At 34.8% G+C, this 20,710-nt stretch overlaps 1 protein-coding gene across 10 annotated transcripts; it reads left to right on the top strand.

Annotated features, from left to right (window-relative positions):
- Positions 1 to 929: 929 nt before the first annotated feature.
- Positions 930 to 17,014, top strand: LOC128245530 (G2/M phase-specific E3 ubiquitin-protein ligase-like). Of its 10 annotated transcripts, none has more exons than XM_052963725.1 (13): positions 930 to 993; positions 2,016 to 2,251; positions 2,756 to 3,273; positions 5,020 to 5,073; positions 6,338 to 6,354; positions 8,460 to 8,717; positions 9,090 to 9,166; positions 9,711 to 9,809; positions 10,331 to 10,556; positions 12,050 to 12,302; positions 13,359 to 13,513; positions 13,743 to 13,981; positions 15,068 to 17,014. In XM_052963725.1, the coding sequence occupies exons 9-13, from the start codon at positions 10,516 to 10,518 to the stop codon at positions 15,307 to 15,309; spliced, it is 930 nt and encodes a 309-aa protein (XP_052819685.1). In that variant the 5' UTR covers positions 930 to 993; positions 2,016 to 2,251; positions 2,756 to 3,273; positions 5,020 to 5,073; positions 6,338 to 6,354; positions 8,460 to 8,717; positions 9,090 to 9,166; positions 9,711 to 9,809; positions 10,331 to 10,515; the 3' UTR covers positions 15,310 to 17,014. The 10 variants fall into 10 exon arrangements, with proteins under 10 accessions (XP_052819685.1, XP_052819686.1, XP_052819681.1 ...); XM_052963726.1 differs by having other exon boundaries at positions 989 to 1,013; XM_052963721.1 differs by lacking the exons at positions 930 to 993; positions 2,016 to 2,251 and adding exons at positions 1,249 to 1,325; positions 1,825 to 1,996.
- Positions 17,015 to 20,710: the final 3,696 nt, after the last annotated feature.

Genomic DNA, 20,710 nt, shown 5'->3' on the forward strand with positions numbered 1-20,710 from the left:
TTTCTAATGCACCATGCTAAACCATAAAAAATAAAGTATTTTAACTTTAACTGTTTGATTTCAACGATGAAGATATCTACATAGTTAATAATAAATATTGCACATAATAATGAAACATTATTGTTTGTATGTCTGACACATTTGTTTGTAACACAAGGTGAATTTTCAATGTACATTTACCATAGCTTTTGTCATTAACATGTATATGTCTTTGTCAATGATCTAAGTACATATTGTAAGTTAATCATTTTATTTTGTATTTGCAGCGTTCAATATTTCATGTAATTTTATTATGTGTATGACTTATGTTTTATGCAGCCTTCCATGTTCGATGTTAATCAAATGTATGTGTCATGTATGTAGAGAAATGATGAAAAATAAAATAAAAATTTAGTATTAAGTTAACTGTATATATTTGTCATGTTCTTACTTCACCTTAAACATATCAATAAATCGTATTTCGGTTGAGAACAGGAGAATACTCTTATTGGCTAAATAAAGGAAATTCTTTTGTCAAAAAACTCATTATTTCTAGATATTATTTTATAATTTTTATAATTTTTGGCTACAATGTGTAAAATCATCAAATATATATGAATATTAAAAATAAATACAATAGCAAGCGTCTTTCGGTAAATTTCTATCATGTTTACTCCAGTTTAACCATACTGTATCCATAAATCGTATTTCGGTTGACGACGGGAGATAACTCTATTTGACTAAAAAAGGGAAATTCTTTTGTCAATAAAGTCATTATTTCTAAATATTATTTTATAATTTTTGGCTACAATGCGTATAATCATTATATATACAAGATTATTTAAAAATAAATGCATTAGAAGGCGTCTTTCGGTAACTTTCATGCGTATTTCGGTAATTTTATCCGTCTTTCGGTAAATAATCGTATTGCGGTAAGTCTAGGGACCCGGAAAGTTGCGTTTTTGTTACGAAGGTTTTCATTGGTTGACTTCAAAACAATATGGCAGCGCCCAGGTAAGGCATGACCGAAAATTGTAAGAATGGTGTATTGTTGTTTTATGCTGATAAAGTAGATATTTGTTTGTGATTAAGCGTACTGGTTGAGAAGCAGTTTCCGACAGTTTTTACAAGTGTTTATTGATTTATTCATACGTGTTAAAATTCCTACTAAAATTGTTTACATTTTAGATAACTACAGCTCAAGCTGCTATTGTCGATATATTTTTCACATGTGTGACGTCACATATAGTGTATCTAATGGGGGCGCCAAGAGGGTACTTACACTGTTTTGATTAGCTGTTGACGAGAAGCAGTTTCCGACAAATCAAATACGCGGCAGATTTTAGGTGCCTATTGTGTGTTTTTTTATCCATTTATTTAATATACTAAATAGAAGACTACAGTACGAAAACTATTATTTAATTTTTCAGCATTTACCAAAAATTAAACCTAAAAACTTATGCCAGTCAATCATCATTCTGGAAATCAGGCAGACACTAAATATCAATGATATTTTGTTTCATTTCTAATAAGAACTTGTGTTTGTAATCATTTTAGTGAATGTGGGAGTGAAACTAGCATGACAACAGTGTTCGCAAATATGTACACAATGATCATCGTTTGAATAAGTCAATTTAGGACAACCTTGTAGCTATTCATAGATATGCAAATTAGGTTCACACGCATAATGCGCTGCGCGTGACGATCCCCCACGTGCAAGTTTGTGTACAAATTGAAAAATAAACATTAAATAATAATAAAAGTTATTTACGTGTCTCGGTAAAAACTTTAACTTTTGATTGCCTAGTAACCATATAATTAAATTACAATACCTTCTTTATGAAGATCAAAAGAAAGTATGCGAAAAAGCGATTTGTCGGAAACTGCTTCTCAACCAGTAAGGACAGCGTTATAGTATTTTGTTCACGTAAGAAAAGTGACGGTAGTCGACTTGCAATGAATACCAGTACACAAGTCGTCGAATGTCGGTTTCCTTTCCCCACCCACACTGCCACAGGTATCTGTTTCGTTTTCAGACACATTTGTATAGCTGCACACCCACAGGGTGAAACGGTTTCCTTTCCTAGCACAAGTACTGGACTATCTTTGGGCTTGGCTACACTTAGATCACACTTCCCAAGGGCCACAGGTTTGAAATACATGTATGCAGACGATTGGGTGGCTGTTGCTGTAGAAAATGATACTTTTAATTTTCCAAATGATGAGGAACAGCATTTGTACTTAGTTGTATCAGGAGAATGAGGAGCCATTGGTAAGTTTGAACAAGCTAATCCCATGACTGTTTACCTTTTTAGTTTGAGTGTTTAAAGATTCAGGCTGAGCTATTCTAATCTCCCAGGCATTTGTGTCCGCATAACGCTTCAATTTAAAGTTCTGCATGCAAGTATTGTCATGCATATACCTCTAACTACTGCTGATATTTGCTCTAAACTTAAATCAAATAATACATTTGTATATACCGGTATGCATAATATTTGTCAATAATATTTCCACTGTGAACAGGGGGTGGGTGGGGGGAATTCATGACCTTAAGTGAGAGCTCTAATTACCAAAGGTCATATTTAGCTCTCAGAAAATATGATATTTCTAAAAAAAATCAAGGCAGTTTAATAATTGAAACTAGAATTTATAATGAGCAAAATAATGTAATGCTTAAATAGCCCTTTACTCTCCTTACCTGGAGCACAGCAGTTGGTACTATTTCCAAATTTGTTTTAAAATTGAATTGAGGAAAGCTTCTGTTGTTATTTTTCAGACACAGCACGTCAAGTCCTAAGCAATAGATCACTGCCGTCATAGCTGACAGCCTTGTTCAACCGAACCACTTCTAGACCTTCTGATATTATGTGTGCAAATAGTTCAACAAAGCAAGCTCCTTCATCAGTTTCATTTAGACCTTCCTTTCCTTCAGCCTCACGAAAGGCAGTAAGATCACTGTAAACCTGCTAAAAAAAAAAAAACATTATTCTAAGACCTACAAGGTGGTTTTCATTGCAGACGTTGACTTGCCAGTGACCATTTCAAGAGATTTAGTGGATTAGAAGGATTTGCTACAGTTGATAGCACTGACAGTGCCGCAACTATAATAACTAAACTTCGTGATATTCTTACTAATGTTCTTCACATGTAAACTACAATGAATTGAAAATTTTGACCTACATGTCAAAAACGCTTTCTATGCCTGTCACTGCATCTGGCTTCACTTGGACAGCTGAGAATCTGAAAGCCAATGTGGGCCAAGGAAAACTCTACGTAATGGTGGCTGGATTTCAGGTAAACTATGTGTTTGGTAAATCACGCACAGCTGGTCACATCAGGGCTTGTGATCACACGACAATTGTTTATACAAATATGTAATCAGGGCTTTTTTTGCTTCTTTAGAATGGGCCGTTAACAGGCGGCTTCCCCTCTCAAAATTTCCTTCTTTAAATTCATGCAGTTTTCCCCAAAAGTTAACATCATTTTTGTGTCGCCTGAAAAGACAACATATAGGGGTTACTTTTGTCGGCGTCGGCGGCGGCGTCCGCGTCCCATTTTCGCTTGTCCGGGGTATATCTCCTAAACTATTAGTGGTATCAACTTGAAACTTCATATTTACATAGATCTAATAGAGGGCAAGTGCAGTGCACAAGAACTGTTACTCTTGCTTCCATATTTTTAGAGTTATTGCCCTTTGTTATTTTTCATGCTTAAAAGTTTTGTCCGGGGCATATCTTGTAGAATATAAGAGTTATCAACTTGAAACTTCATATGTAGATAGATCTCATGGAGGGCAAGTGCAGTGCACAATAACAGTAACTCTTGCTTTCTTAGTTTTAAAATTATTGCCCTTTGTTAATTTTCATGCTTAGAGTTTTGTCCGGGGCATATCTTGAAGAATATAAGAGGTATCAACTTGAAACTTCATAGCTAGATAAATCTCATTGAGGGCAAGTGCAGTGCACAATAACAGTAACTCTTGCTTTCTTAGTTTTAAAGTTATTGCCCTTTGTTAATTTTCATGCTTAAAGTTTTGTCTGGGGCATATCTTGAAGAATATAAGAGGTATCAACTTGAAACTTCATAGCTAGATAGATCTCATTGAGGGCAAGTGCAGTGCACAATAACAGTAACTCTTGCTTTCTTAGTTTTAAAGTTATTGCCCTTTGTAAATTTTCATGCTTAAAGTTTTGTCCGGGGCATATCTTGAAGAATATAAGAGGTATCAACTTGAAACTTCATAGCTAGATAAATCTCATTGAGGGCAAGTGCAGTGCACAATAACAGTTACTCTTGCTTTCTTAGTTTTAAAGTTATTGCCCTTTGTTAATTTTCATGCTTAAAGTTTTGTCTGGGGCATATCTTGAAGAATACAAGAGGTATCAACTTGAAACTTCATAGCTAGATAAATCTCATTGAGGGCAAGTGCAGTGCACAATAACAGTAACTCTTGCTTTCTTAGTTTTAAAGTTATTGCCCTTTGTTAATTTTCATGCTTAAAGTTTTGTCCGGGGCATATCTTGAAGAATATAAGAGGTATCAACTTGAAACTTCATAGCTAGATAGATCTCATTGAGGGCAAGTGCAGTGCACAAGAACCGTTACTCTTGCTGCCATATTTTTAGAGTTATTGCCCTTTGTTAATTTTCTTGCTTAGGTTTTGTCCGTGGCATATCTCGTAAACTATAGGAGGTTTCAACCTGAAACTTATTCCGTAGGTATATCTGATTGAGGGTTCAAATGCCACCTACACTTGAAAGTTAAATGGCAACATCATTGTCTATAAATGAATATAATGCCAATCTAACAGCTATATTGTCGACAGTAAATAATTCGTCAGGCGACACATCCGACTCGCGGAGTTCTAGTTTTCATTCCCCTATATAGGCAACCCGAAAACCACAAAATGTTATGACCTTGAATATAAGTGCATCCACAGTAATTAAATAATCAACAATGAATTTGTAATTATATTAAAGCTTTATCATTGATGTCATAATGCTTCTTTAAAAAAAGAATGCTTTATTTACTTATTTGCAGGATGGAAGATCAAGTCAAGAGACAGATGAAACTTCGGCAAGTGATAAAATTAAGGTATCCTGACAAAAATTTTAATGTTTTAATAGTTGTGTGTTTTTTAACAAAAATGTCGGACTATTGTGATACTCTTGGTGTCGTTGGCGCAGTTGGGCCATAACTCAAATTGTTAAAGATGTTTGAATAAACTTGATACACATGTTGCCAGAAACAATATGCACATGTATAGACATGTATAGCAAGAGACATAATTCTGACTTTAATAGTTATTGAGTTAAGCCCCTTTTATGAATTAGAAATATGTGCAAAATCTTTAACCTTGTTCATAACTCAGAAACTGTTAAAGATATTCACATGGCACATGGTACACACATTGCCAGAGACAATAAATATAAGGGGCATAACTCTAGCTTTATTGATTTATGCACCTTTTTCGACTTTGAAAAAACAGACAAGCATTGGTGTTTGCTCCGTGGCACTCTTTGTTTGGTCAGTATGACAAAGTTCAAGGCCACAGGATCTAAACATTCAAACTGGGAACTATATCCGTATTTTATCTTGAATTGGGAAAAATCAAATAATTAAAATGTTATCAGATTTAGGTACTTTTTATTCCCTGTGCTTAAACAGTATGAGAATAGCATGTAAGAGCACTATTAATCATATTTTAGTGATTTTGGTTTCAAATTATGGCAATTTCAAAAACTTTTATTTTGACAAATTTAAATTGTGAATTTTTTATGAAAAATTGGGGAAAAAAGATACTTTTTTCAATTGGGAATATATGATTAGAATAGCACTTGATTGGCATGGGATATCAATTCATCAATTTGCCTGTTTGATTAGATTTTAATTCTTTATTACCGTAGATTAAGACTTTGAAGGCAAGTGCTGTCTCTCGTGTTATTCGGGCTGAAATTCGGCCCCATTCTTTCCCCTTAAAAGTTAAATATTTTTCGCCATTTCTTTGCCAAAATTCCCCTCCAGATCGTCATTGAAATGAGGAAAAAAATTGACCAAAATCAGACCAAAAATAACCGAGTTAGTGGTATTTTTCAATCTTAATGTGCTTTCACTACAATTATGTTCATCAATAAATGTGATTAGATGTATTTATATGACAATACTACATTTTTACATGAAAAAATCTCAAAAATATGTATCTTTTGTATTAATTAAAAATCCCTTTTTTCTGGCAAAATTCCTCTTTGGAAGGGCAAGTCTGCCCCATTCCCCTATAGCCAAGATACAGCCCTGAAGGCACATTCTGGTTTACAGATATACCTGAGATACATGCCTCTAATTGTTGTTTAAATTTCAGACTAAAGTTGTATTTGGGTAAGATACATGTCCTCTTTTTGCTTGGTGTATAATTGTGCCTATTTAATTTCACATGCTTATGTTTGCCAGTCAGGGTTTTATTAACTCTACTGTTGCCTGTTTACTTATAAAGGATGGATAATCTTGATACAGTCCACTCAAGATAATTATTTGTTAACAAACATTAATCAGATTAGTCCAATACAGCCAAATAGGTGTTTCATATTGAAATAGCTTACAACGTGTGTATTTAATTTCTTTGATGTAATCTTTACAGTAAAGTGCCAATGGCAAGAGTACCTAAATAAGTTCAGTCTACTTAATTTATTGAAAAAAATAAATGCTGCAATATGAAAAATAATAATTTAATGATAATTTATATCTGCTTTCCGTATTATCAGTCATACCACTTTTTTCCCCCCGCGTTTCATGGTTTCATATTATCTTGGCCGGACTGTACTTGCATAAAGAGCAAAATGTCCTGGGATTAGCATTTTGTACCCTGATTGGCAAATACATTCACTGTTGTACAAGTACAACAGTCCTGTAGGTGATGGTTTTAGCATTTTCCTGTCTACTAGTAATTGCATATAGATCAATGTATTTTGTACAATGTTCTGCTTTCCTGTTTGGAAAAGGCTCATACTTAGCAGATTAAATTTAGCAACACATATTTGGGAATTGCTACATATGCATGATTATTATGGCCTAATGATTGTACTTTAAGCAAATACAAGCCCTTGATCCAAACTGTATCAATAATAACAAGTGTTGTAACCGAAACAAAACTTTGTGAAACACATTTGTTGCAAACTCGCAATGTTATCAATAACTTAATTGACAATGGACACCTCCCATTGTTAAGCACTATAAATTACATTAAGTATACATGGTCACACTTTGGTTGATTGCACAGCCCCCAAATTAAGATAATTTAATAATTATATTGACAATTTAGATGGTTTTTTATTGGTTCCCCACATGCTCGGACACCTGTCAATTATGTATGCGCAAGTGCATAAGCATGTTTTATACTTGTTTGGCAGATTTGTGGTCTAGTGGTATAACACATGACTGTCATTCCAGGGATTGCAGGTTTGATTCCCTGCCTCATCACTAAATTTAGTAATTGTCTTCAGAGAGGAACATTAAATGGCCAGGGTCCCCTGCGACAATGATATTCACTGGCGGATGTTGAAGAACCAGGGTAGCTCTAATCAGGGTGACATTCTGTCTGTGCACTGTGATCCAAACACCTAGTAATATGACTAATACTCTCACTTACCAAATGTGCCTCACCAGAGTATGAGTACAAACAAACACAACAACATACAACACTTGTTGATGCAAAGAACAGTTATATATTTTACATCAGGAGTCTTTAAGATGTCTATAATTTCAAATTAATCTGCCTTTAATAATATAAATGCACTCTGCTTACTTGAGTTTTGAGCTTTTCATACATAGTTTAAGTATTCTCTTGTACCTGGTTCCAACCATTTTTCATTGAAATTTGAATGAAGTCTTGAGTGGTGTGATAGTTTATATATATTTTTTTTTTAATTAATTTTATAATGCTAGTTGCTATATTTATTTTATATCTTCTTTACAAAGAAAAGCGATGGCTACTTAAGAAGCATACATGTATGCATTGAGTGGAACCCATTTTGAATATCACATGATAGTTTGATTAGAAAACATTAATGGTTCTTTGATAGTATTAGGCCTGCTAACAATGTAGTGTAGTGGGTGTATTAATCACTTTCATTGCTAGCTTTAGTTTCACTTAGCATATTTCTCTCTGTTATTCTACTGACTTTTAAGACTGGTAGTGGGGAAAATATTTTCACACTTAAGTTCACCTCAGCACCATAAATTATTTCTGCTACACATGATGAATGATATAGGTCAAAATACATTAAGTAATGAGACAACCTTTACTGGTATCATCTTTCAGGCTTATTAAAAAGTCATAGTCTTTCCTGTAATTATATATATGCTTTAAAAGCAGAACACAATTCAAACATAGTTTCAAGTAAGTTTTAGGAACACAGTATTCACACAAGGACAGATTAGGGTAACACAGTACATGTATATCTAAATTATATATGCATCTCCTTCAGACTCGCTGTTTAGATGATTCATCAGATGATGAACTACCTGACATCAACACTCCCGATACCATAACAACTGCTGCCAAATTGGCTGGTACCATGAAAACGTCTGACTCAACTTCTGCTACCATGACAACTACTAGCCTATTTGCTGGAACCACAGCTTCAGCTGGTGTACCATCCAGTGTTACCTCAACAACTAACAACCATCCCGCTTCACCAGTGACAACTGCTGATGGTTTAGATACAGGAACCCCAGACCTAGAGGTAATATCAGTATTATTAGCTCCACAACTCAGGTGATAGGGAAGCCTTGCCTTGAAAAAAATGTTAAATGCCCCCCCCCCCCCCCCCCCCCCCCCCCGCCTGATTGTCAGAACTTTACAAGGTTGGCTTTCATACACTTCCACAGGTGTTATTTTGGCAATTTGGAACACTTCTTTGACTTATAATCAATGTACATCAATGACATTTGAACAGTATGGCATTATAAATTTGCAAAATTCAGAATATTTGATAGGCTATGGTAGCTTAAGCTGTCTCGCAGACTTTGTCATTGTCAGTGGATGCCTGAAGGAAGAAATATATTAAGGTTAAGAAATTATTGATACATCATTCCTTGCTCTATGAATATTGCAGGTAACATTTCACCCACGTCATTATAGACCTGGAAGATTGAGTCTCCGGCAGCAGCGGGATAAATGTACTCCATGCAGGTACTGAAATTAAATTATTTAAGAAGAAGTTACAGCTACAAAGTCAAAGCCTGACATGTGAACATACTTTGTTGTGTGAAGGAATGTCTTCTAGAGTTTTTGATACATTGCTTCTTTGTACTAATTTAACAATACATATTGTAGTTGTATATTAACAAGTATTTATTGCAATCACTGTGCATTAAGCTGTACTACTATACTGTTAAATCATTATTTTCGTCTGCATTAACCCTTTACTCCATGGATACATCCATGCTATCTGATCAGGATCTATACTGTTTGCCTTTAGATTCATTGCGTTATTTCTGACCATGAAGTGAACACTGTAGATCCAGATCAGACGGCACAGATTTGCCGGCTGATCTGGATCTACACTGGTCGTCCATGTGATAAAAGCGTATCCATGGAGTAAGACATGTCACACGCAGTCTTGGTAACTGTTGGAATGGGATAAAATATATATTTATTATTTTGCCATATAGTTATTTAAAATTATCCTCTTCTTGTTTATTTGTAGACAGCACATGTATTCATGTCTTTTCAGCAGTAACAGCAGCAAGAGTGTGATTGAAATTTGTGACAGTGAAGATGAAGAAATGTCCAGAGCAATAGAAGCGAGTCTGAATGACAGTCAGTCATTAAGGTAAATTTACACATTTTGTTCAACCAAAAGATACTCTGAAATATTTCCTAAATCAGTGTCAAGATGCCTTAGCCAAAGGTCAGAGTTGCAGAACATGCCATTTAAAAAGCACTTTTCATCATAATTGGCTTTGTTGCTCTCCATCTTCTATTACAAAATGCAGGTTTGCAGAGTAGTTGAAAATAGGCGTACATTGTTGGGATCGGCATCGAACAGCCTAGTTCAAGTTTTGCATGATATGTCATTTTTTCAGTATCTACTAGGTCAGTATCTGTGAAGCTCACCTAATAGGTCTGCTGATCCAAGTTTTGTCACTTGTTTTGTAATACTATGAAAATTATTGCACTTTTTACTGAGAATGTTTAGTTTAAGTTTGGTCCATCTTTCATCTGTTAAAAATAGCACTTTTTAACAAAATTAAATAGAGGTCACAGTTTTGATCAGATCTTCTTGAAATAACCCTTGTAAGGCTCTGTTACCTGTCCCCAATGTACATATATGTAATTAAATTTTCTTTCCAGGAAAGAAAAAAATACAACTTCCATAGAACAGGTTCTCAAGGAGTACCGGGATGGAGCTGTTAAAAAGGATGTGAGGACTGATGTTATAGTTTTTTCGCAGCAGAGTTCTAGAAAGCACATTCAGGGCAATAACAAGGAAGTCATTCAACCCTAACGGACAACTCTACGTTAAATTCAGCGGGGAAATGGGGGAAGATTATGGAGGCCCTCGGCGGGAATTTTTTAGGTAAAAAAAGACTAGGAATCTGTTGTATTGCACAAATAAATTACTTTCAGACTAGGGCGGTTAGAATATTTTTATACAGATTTCTCTTGACTTTAACACATACAAATGTTCTTGTAGGTGTTGACTGACCCTATAATTTTAGGCATGAAATCAGAAACAAAGATTTCAGTTTTAGCTGGTCTGTTTTTCGAAGAAAAAAGTCAGGCTATTGTGGTCACCGTGGCAAACCTGTCGTTGTCTGAGTCATACAAAAACTTCAACCTTGATCTTAATTTGAAAAACGTTTAAGATATTCCAAAGAAACTTGGTACACATGTTGATAGTGACAATATGCACATGTATATCAAAAACAACTTAATTTTTGGAAATCAAAAGCCATTTTAGATATTCAAATGAAGCTTGGTACACATGTTGACAGAGACAATATACACATGTCTAGGGTTGGGCATAACTCTGACATAACTAATTATCAAGTTATTCTTGTTTTTATACCCCCAGGGCTTGGTGGTGGGGTCTATATAGGAATCACCTTGTCTACTTTTCTCCATAACTCCAACTGTTTTGAGTTATTGACTTCAAACTTCATACACAGATTGATTGTGTTGCGGTAAAGTGCAGTGCAAAGAAACATTCTGTATTTGGTATTTTTAGAGTTAATGCCCTTTGATTATATGTATACTTAATTTTTTACTCATCTCTGTAACTTCAAATGTTTTTGATGTATTGACGTCAAACTTTATACACAGATTGATTGTGTTGAGGAGATGTGCACTGCCCTTTGATTATTTTTATACTTAAATTTTACTTTTCTCTATAACTCTGAATGGTATTTTAAGAGTTTTTGCCCTTGATTATTTTTATACTTAATTTTTGTGGGGACAAGCTCATTTTTCTCCATGACTCCAAAAAATTTACTATGCTTTTAATGACTAAAAAGAAAATTCAATGCCTGAGTTCACAGAGTTATGGTCCTTCTAAATTTAAATATCGTATGATATAGGACCATTCAATTCATTTCTATTAAAAAAGTTGGTGAGGTTTGGGGTATTCATGGCATCCAGTGTTAGCCCTATTTCGACTAAGAAAAAACGGACGAAAAGAAATGGACGAGCGTTGGAGTTTGCTCTGTGGCATCCTTGTTAAGATCCAAGCATAGTGGTGCATATTATAAGCATTTTTATTGGTTGAATTTTATTAGAGTTATGGTCCTTTAATCATCAAAAATAGGCGAATTTGGGCAGGTCTACACTTGTTTTCCCTCACATCATGGCTCTTTTGTTTCAATATCAATCTACATGCAATATTGCAGTGTGAGGTGACCTAGTGTTTTTCTAAATTTCATAATAATGCATAGATATTTTGGAAGCTTTTGTTTTCGTGCAGTGTTTCAATTGATATTTTTCGAAAGTTTGTAGAATTTCTTCTCATTCCTTATTTCACTTCATTTTATATCTGTTCAACTAAAAGACCAATCATTTATTTTTTACCCAAAGGCTTTCCTTGAAGGAATTAATGAATTCCTCTTTATTTGATGGGCAAGAAGGCCAAAAGTATTTCTCACACGATGTAACAAGTTTGGATGAAGGAAAGTACAGACTAGCAGGGAGATTGGTAGCATTGTCACTTGCACAAGATGGTCCAGGTTTACATAGTCTTAGTACTACCCTGTATGATCTCATGACAGGCTTGGACCCAGATATGTCATCGGCCATTGTTCCAGAAGATATACAACATATGATTACACAGGTAAATATTAAATGTGTTGTTTAATCCAGCTTTTAACTTGATACAAGTTGGCACAAACAAATGAGGAATTGAAACACAGTTCTTCAGATGTTACTTTTTTTTTATTTACTTGACCACAAATTCTTCCATTAACATCTTGGCACCACTATATTAGCACATGCAAGTGCATCATAATTTTACTGAGGTTTTCTCATTGAATACTGGCAACAATTGCTTCAAACAACCTCATCCTAAACTGCAGCTGTATTTGAATCGCTGTCTACCAAAATTGCTAAAAGTGTTCTGTTTGGCGACGCTAATGGCTGCCAGAGTTTATAAGAATAGAAATTATTGTAAATGGCAATCCATTGGTTGACCTTGACCATTCGACCTACTATGATGAAATAGTTCTTAAAGCAAGCTGATTCAGCTGAGCAATAAAGAGCCATTTCATAAATGTATATGCACGTGTAGTACAAAAGTCTGCTAGGCCCAGACCTTATTGTAGAATTGCCTATGGTCCTCAAAAAAAAAATGATTAAATCATGCTTTTGGTGTCAAACTTTGCCCTACCTGGGTGGTCACAAGTTTTACATAAACTAATAAAGGAAAAATTAAAATATTTCATGTGCAAAAAAGTCAAGCCCAATGCTTAGTTATTTGTCATGTAGTATTGTCTATTTGTTGTTTACTTATTTAAACATGCTCAAACCACGCCCCAGGATCTTACATGAATTAAAGGGACTCAAACATTGATCTAGGGCCTTATTGGTCCTTTTGAAGTGGTTATCTGTCACATTTTAAATTGCAAGCACAGAATAGTTCAGTATATTATTCTATCTTACATACATGTGCCAGCCACATAGTTATCTTGTTTGAAAATGCAATAGCACATAATCTGACTGTATGTGACCTGTCGTGCACATTTAAATATCTAAATAAATTAGGTGATTATGTAGAATGTTATGCAAAACATACAGATTTTGGTGCATGATATTTTTCAAGTTAATTGACATGGTCCTCTATACCTTATCAGGTTATTTTGCATGTCATTCTGCTTACACATATAATTTTTAGATCAAAGAAGTTGACAATGACACAAAGAGGGACAAATTCCTTACTGAATACATGGACTGGTTCATTGACAGGGGTTTCAATGACATTTACCGAATGATTCTGAATGAGAAAGTCCGCCTTATTCAAATGATGATGAAGCACTACATATTCTACAGGTAACATTGTTTGCTTCTTTTTTCAGCTTATGAATTGATGAAAACCGGGCAGGCGGTTGGATGTTGTTAATAATTTAGCGTTAAAGTTTTTATGCCCTATGTGAATTAGCCTGTCATAGCACTATTGTAGTGCTTTTTGGGACACAATCGACCTATATATGAATAATCAAACCCAGTAAATATTAGGCTTGATACAAAGTTTCATTTCTACATTAAAACTTGGTTTCAGGACATTGGCAGAAACCACAGAGTTTACACGTGGGCTAAATGATGTTGGACACCTGTGGGAAGTAGTCACAAGACATAGAGAATTGTTCAAGCCCATATTTTGTCATAAGCCTACTGGACTGACCAAAGATGTGGTTTATGGTCTTTGTAAGATAGAGTTCTCTGAACCAGGGTCTAATGCCAGAAAAATGGAGGATGAAACTATCTACAGTTGGGAAGTCGTTCTGCAAGATATCCAAGGTACATGTTTATTATTAACCAGGTTTTCCAAAGGAAAACCTTGGTTATTAGATTTGGGTATGTCGTTGGGCAGGCGGGCGGGCATCTACAGTCCGTGTCCAGGCCATAGCTTGGCCATAGACAGAGGGATATCAAAAAAACTAGGCACAAATGTTCACCATGACAAGGCGGTGTGTCGCATACAATACCCATGCCTATAGGTCAAACGTCAACGTCACACTTAAGGGTCATTTGTCATTTGGAACATAGTTACATGGCAATGTGAAGTTGTGCACTTTGCAAGAATTATTACTCTGGACCACTTTGTTGCAAAGTTATCTCCCCTTGTTCATTTATATGATGCACACATTGTCCAGGGCATTACTCAAACACTTTTCAAAAGAATTGCTTGAAACTTTGAACCTTTACAGATGACACTGTAAGCCTGTACACTGCACAAATATTATATCTCTTAGCTACATTGTTTTATAGTTAACTCTTGTACTTTGATTTCAAGTTAATGTTATCGTTAAAGTTTGCTAAACCTAAAGGTATGAAACTATGGACACATATATACAATAATATGAAGTGTTGATGGGCTAAGTAAAAATACATCTTCAGGAGTGGGGGAGGGGAGGGTGTGGTTGGGGGTACAATACCCATTGCTGTAGGTCAAAGGTCAAGGTAACACTAAAGGGTCATGGTTCAAAATTCCCAGAAAACCTGGTTTCGTCGCATTGCGGCTTCTCTTGTTTGTATATAATCAGCAAAATAATTAAAAGGTCATGTATATATACCTGGCAAAAAGAGATTCAAGGAATTTTGCAAGATTGCTATCCCATACACCCCCAGCTACTAATAATGTAACGAATATATCTCACTGACTACCATTCAGAGAGGCTTATAACATTTGTTTCACAATTAATTCTTTAAAAAAGCAAATGAAAATTACAGGGGTGATGGATTATAGGAAAATTACAGGGTAGGGTATGGACGTGACCGCTCTAAGCCGATCGGATGGTGTCATTTATGTAGAAGGGGAGATACAACTAGTTACATTTTAGCTTGTCAGATATTAAAATGCTATGTTCAAATTCAATATTTCAGATGAAAACGTACCTTTAACATTGGAAGATTTGCTGGTATTCATGACTGGAGCAGATCAAATTCCACTTTGTGGCTTTGACAGAAAGATAGAAATTATGTTCTATGATCAGGAAGATGGAGTGACAAGACTACCCAGTGTTTCAACATGTGGCCTGCAGATGTGGCTTCCAAGAGGAGTTGGAGAGCCAGATACCTTATCATCTTTCATTCAAACTGATGTCAAGGGATTCCATAAAATGTAGTGTGCTGCAAGACTTAAAAATGTACAACAGATGTGTGTTGAATTGTACAAATTGTTTGTGACACTGTTTTTCCAGCCAGGTTTAATATTAATCCATTCAAGGCTGTGCTGTAATCTGTTAATTATTTGTCGTTTGTAAAAATGACTGTCAAGTTCATTTGAACTGTTGGTGAGCCTTAGTGATGACTGTGTGTCCAGCATCCTTTGTCATCAGCCATTGCTTGTGAACACTAGCAGCTACAATATTCTTCAGATCCACATAAACCTACATGCAATCTTGACAATCTTTGTGAAACCTAGATCAAGATGTATGTTTTCAGGGGTCAGAATATTGTTTGTTGACAAAATGAGATTTTGTTTGTTTCCTACACAGTGATATTATTGACAGCTATTATTTTGAATGTTGTTCTTTTTCTAGTCAGGCGTGATTTATACTGATAAATGTTTTTATTTGGAACTTATTTATCTCACCTGAACATGAAGTCACCAACTTAAAAAGACTCAAAAGGCCAGAATTTTGGCTTGATCTTTTTATATGAAACTTGGTCAGAATGTTTTCTTTCATGAAATACAGGCTAGTAAAAAAAAAATGGGCCACTTGTGGTCAAAACCTAGGTCACTGGCAAATAATAGAAAGAGTAGAAAGACCTTGCTGAATGTTTTATTAAGAAAATGTACTATGAAGCTAATAGAGCTTAACTACATGTACAGGTTTGCTTTCTTTTGTTGTTCAGTTATATTTACTTGAGCGATATAAAGGGCCTCTCACGTCTCAATACAAGTCTTTTTCCAGTGTGCAGAAATATTGAAATACGGAGTCACAACTTGTGGTTAACTGTGATCACCAAAACAATTTAAGACATTGTTTTGAAACTGTTTGGTTTAAGTAATTCAATTTGCTTTGCATTTTGTCACAGTTATGACCTTTTTTGAATGCACAAAATTGTACGTTTTGAAAAATGTAAATGATTGTTTTGTTAACTGTTCTCTTGAAGCCTGTTTTAATGATGATTTTTGTTGTCAATTCTACCGCTACATGCATTTACCCAGCTTGTATTGTTTGTTAAAGGGAATTGGTCAGAGATTGCCAAAATGCAACTTTTCTGAAAAATGTAAAATAAATAATAAAAAATCACACAACACAGAAGTGTCACTCTAAATATTGACATTGAGAACATATATATTTCTATGGATAGCATAGTTAATGATTGATTTGGCATAAACTTCGCTATTATTATATTTCACTTTGCAATGTGAAATGGCATGTATTGAAAGAACATATCCTTATAAAATGAGAATTTTAAGTTCTAAACGATACGCAATAGTGAAATTATCCAACAAATAATGGTAATATATTCTTTATGTGATCTATAGGGGTATATTTAAAATAATAAATATATATTTTTCGGGATAATTTCCAACCAAGTCCCTTTAAAGGTACAAAGCGAAGGCATCCAAACCAGATAGAAACAGTTCTAGTTGTCTCCCAATTGATTTTAAGGTCTTTTGGTTATTTGGCACAGTTGGAAGGTGTCATGCCAATGTCATCCCCATGCCTTCAACTTTAAGATAACTGATAGACAGGTCGTCTATTAAAAGTGATATTTCCATGATTCTTGTTAAAGGACGCGAGTAATAATGGGCTATATTAGGCCTCTTGTTTATTTGTTTATTGTTTTGTTGGTATAAATTACAGTTCTTGTCCAAATAAAAAGTAAAAAACAAATAATTCTTTAATTTAGTTCACCCGAGCAAGTAGCGCTCATGGTGACCTTTAAGTGTTATTGTCCATAATTGATTTGTTGATACTCTTGATCATAGTATTGGCCTAGGGCTGTATTCACAAATGTGCTAAGCCTAATAAAGTTAATAAAAATTCCAATATGTCATTAATTGATCTACAATAAATGCGTGTTCAAAATGATTGCTTAGTTTGTGATAGGTATTCGCAGACTGTGGTGCCATATTCTATCGCAAAATTATATACATTTTAATTAAGTATGATTTAAAATTGTAATCAATGATTTTGAGTCTGAGTCTACATTTAAGACTCGGCATTTTAATGAATATGGTCCCAGGCCTTTATGAACTGGTTTGTATTGACAAATATCGGACAGGTTTAATGAGGGAGTAAAAAAGGTTATAAATTCAAATCCTAGAAAACACCTTTGAACACTAGAAAACACAAGGTCTTGATAAAATCTAGGCCAAGTTTGAAAATAGGTTCATGGGGTCAAAAACTGGGTCACCAGGGCAAATAGTCTTGTTTAAACAATGGAAGTCATATTTTGACAAAATCTTTATACGATTGAATGAAATTAGAAATTATCGAGTTCCTTTCAGACTTTGTGACGGACAAGGCCATGTCTGTTTTATTTTAAGGAAACAAAATGAAACAAGAGCAAACACCAACACTTGTCTGGGTTTTTTTCTAAGTAGTAAAAGGGGTATAAGTCAGTTAATTTTTATGCTAGAGTTATGCCCCTTGCTATACATGTATGTGTTGTCTCTGTCAATGTCTCTACATAGTTTCCTGTGAACATCTTGAGAGATGTTTGAATTATGGCCGAAGGTTAAAAGTGTTTGCACAAATTTATAAGTAAGCAATGTGGATAATTGAATAATAATAAATCCAGGATTATGCCCCTTGGTATACATGTGTATATTGCATCTGGCTATATGTGTATCAAGTTTCATTGGAATATCTTGAAAGGTGTTTGAGATATGGCAGAAGGTTAAAAGTCTGGCTATTGTGATACCCTTGGCATTGTAGTTTGTGTCATCGTCTTGCAAAAACTTTAACCTTTGGCCATAACTTAAACACCTTTCAAGATATTCCAATGAAACTCGATACACAAGTTGCCAGATACAATATACACATGTATTCCAAGGGGCATAATTCTGGCTTTAATAATCAATCAATTGCGCCCCTTTTTTACTTAGAAAACACAGACCAGCCTTGAGTTATTGAGCGGAAAACAAGTGTGATGGAAGAACGGACCGGGCAAAAACATTATACATTATAAAATAAATTATAATAATACAATAATATGCTACTGTGCCCAACTGTTTGCCCATCTGCAAGTTACGTAATTAAGCTAGAGGTGGCTTACTAAGCTATTGCTAGAGACCGATGGGACAGTTTCAAATGGGGAATTGAGCTGAAACAAGGTTGAACTAGCTTAAGATGAGCAGGTGCATGAAAGCACGGTTTCTTCGCATTGCGGCGTCTCTAGTTAATTCTCTGAAATCGTAAAAATGCATTGATCACACTCACTATTGAAACTTTTTATTTTTCATCAAAAACATGACATTTAAGAAAAAAGATGGGATAACAAGTTTTAATCTATTGTTTATAACTGATCTAAATTTTATTTATGTGCTGTGTTCTAATGAGCATGCATATTTTTAAATTTTGATTGTTTAGTGATCTTAATTTTATAGATTTATATCAGATACCTTCTGACCTTGGATGTTACAAATTTCATAAAATGGAATATAGGTTGTTGTAATGTCTAATAATACTGTGCTTAGCACTTAAAGGGCTAAAAACTTAGTAGTAGTTGGAAAAACTCCATGTGGAAAAATCTAAAATGATTAATTAAAAAAAGTTACCTAGAAAAGTTTCACTCTGAAATTTAAAGTCTCCAGAACAGCTTGTTTAAATGTGAAACTATTCTATGTATTGTTAAAAGTATTATAATCTTGATGCTTTGATTACAACCAAACGGATAGATATTTTGTGTAATAAGATAATCACATGTAAATAATATAGTGTAAAGCCTTTTTCAATGAAAGAACACTGGACATTTTATTTGCTTCCTGTCATGAAATGGATTTGCTAACAATTCTAAAGAACAGTAAAAGTAAAATCCCTCATTAAGACCACCTGTTAAAAAGACCAAAAATCAAAACATCGTAACGTCCGCAATTTTATAATATAATTAAATGAATACAGGCAAACATCGTAACTATAACTTGATTTGAAAATGATTTTAAATTTGTATATCAAGTATTCCCCAGTCTCAGACCTTTAATTTTCTTCATGAAAAAAATGCACACAACTGTCATACATCATATCAATATTTCTAATTTGATAACAATTGCTTTTACATCTACTATTCACACATGAGCAAGACTGATAATTGGCGCCACAATATACTCACTGACACTTCAACCATCAACAAATAGAGTCTAGTGCATCAGAACAAGAAAATATTTCTTTAAAATGTGTACAAAGGCAATTTTTTGTCAAAACAAAGCTAAAAATTTACGGCGTGAATGGTAGATTATAAGGAACGATAGCACTTTTTATGAATATCCAGATTTTGACAATGTATACAACAAGCTCTTGACAGTTATACAAGTTCTTCACGTCCAGCTTTTAATTTTTGTTCAAGAAATTTACATCCAACATAACCATTCCTATGTGGAACTACATTCCCCATTTTTTTTTAATTTTACACATATGAACCTCTAAAAAGGAAAAGCAACAGACCACACTATGTTCATTTTGGAATCATTGACACAATAACAGATGACACGTTGGAGCATTTTCAACGCATCACACAATGTTGTGACTCCAATGAGATGCAGGCGTGAAATACTTGATTACAGAAAGGAAGTTGGACCCTTTTAGGGCAAATCTGATGGACATTACATGTTACAAGAGCACCGCGAAGCAGGGCAATATACGCCCGAAGGGTTGTATCAGAGGATGGGAGCAAAATTTAGACTGTTGAAGCCCAACAACCCCGAAAATCCTAACCAGGTACAAAAATGTCAAAAAACACCAAAAAATGGAGGTACCATCCATGTTGTACCGAAGAAAAGTGGTCTCGGTTTTTCCGTCCTGCCAATAATAAAAAAGTTACAAAATATGCTATTGATAGTAACATAAAAGGGAAGTAATTCAATAAAAAAAGTAAGCGAACAAAAAAGGATCTCCCAAATAAAAACAAGAGCACTGCAATCAAGAGCAAATGCAGAGCAATATACACATAGTCATATGACGCTTGAACCCCAAGTGTGACCTTGACCTTGAAGTGAGCCATCCGGAATATGCGATCTGCACGTCATCTAGATGTGGTGAACATATGTGTCAGGTGTCTTCGAAATGGTTTCTTCGAAATCCTTCAAGGGGTTTAAGAGTTACAGAGCGGAAGGGAAACAAAGGCATATGACCTTTGACCCCTAAGTATGACCTTGACGCAAGCCATCCGGAACATGACTTCTGCACGTCGTCTCAATGTGGTAAACATTTGTGTCATGTTTCTTCGAAATCCTTCAAGAGTTACAGAGCCGAAGGGAAACAAAGTCATATGACCTTTGACACCTAAGTTTGACCTTGACCTTGAAGCGAGCCATCCGGAACATGGCTTCTGCACGTCGTCTCAATGTGG

The sequence above is a fragment of the Mya arenaria genome, chromosome 9, assembly GCF_026914265.1.
Source record: "Mya arenaria isolate MELC-2E11 chromosome 9, ASM2691426v1".
Taxonomy (NCBI): Eukaryota; Metazoa; Mollusca; class Bivalvia; order Myida; family Myidae; genus Mya; species Mya arenaria.

Bases quoted from the DNA above. Each gene is read 5' to 3' on its own strand.
- LOC128245530 (XM_052963725.1), top strand. From the start codon at position 10,516: ATGGGGGAAGATTATGGAGGCCCTCGGCGGGAATTTTTTAG. The intron at 10,557-12,049 runs GTAAAAAAAGAC...TTTTACCCAAAG, and splicing joins CCTCGGCGGGAATTTTTTAG to GCTTTCCTTGAAGGAATTAA. The intron at 12,303-13,358 runs GTAAATATTAAA...TATAATTTTTAG, and splicing joins TACAACATATGATTACACAG to ATCAAAGAAGTTGACAATGA.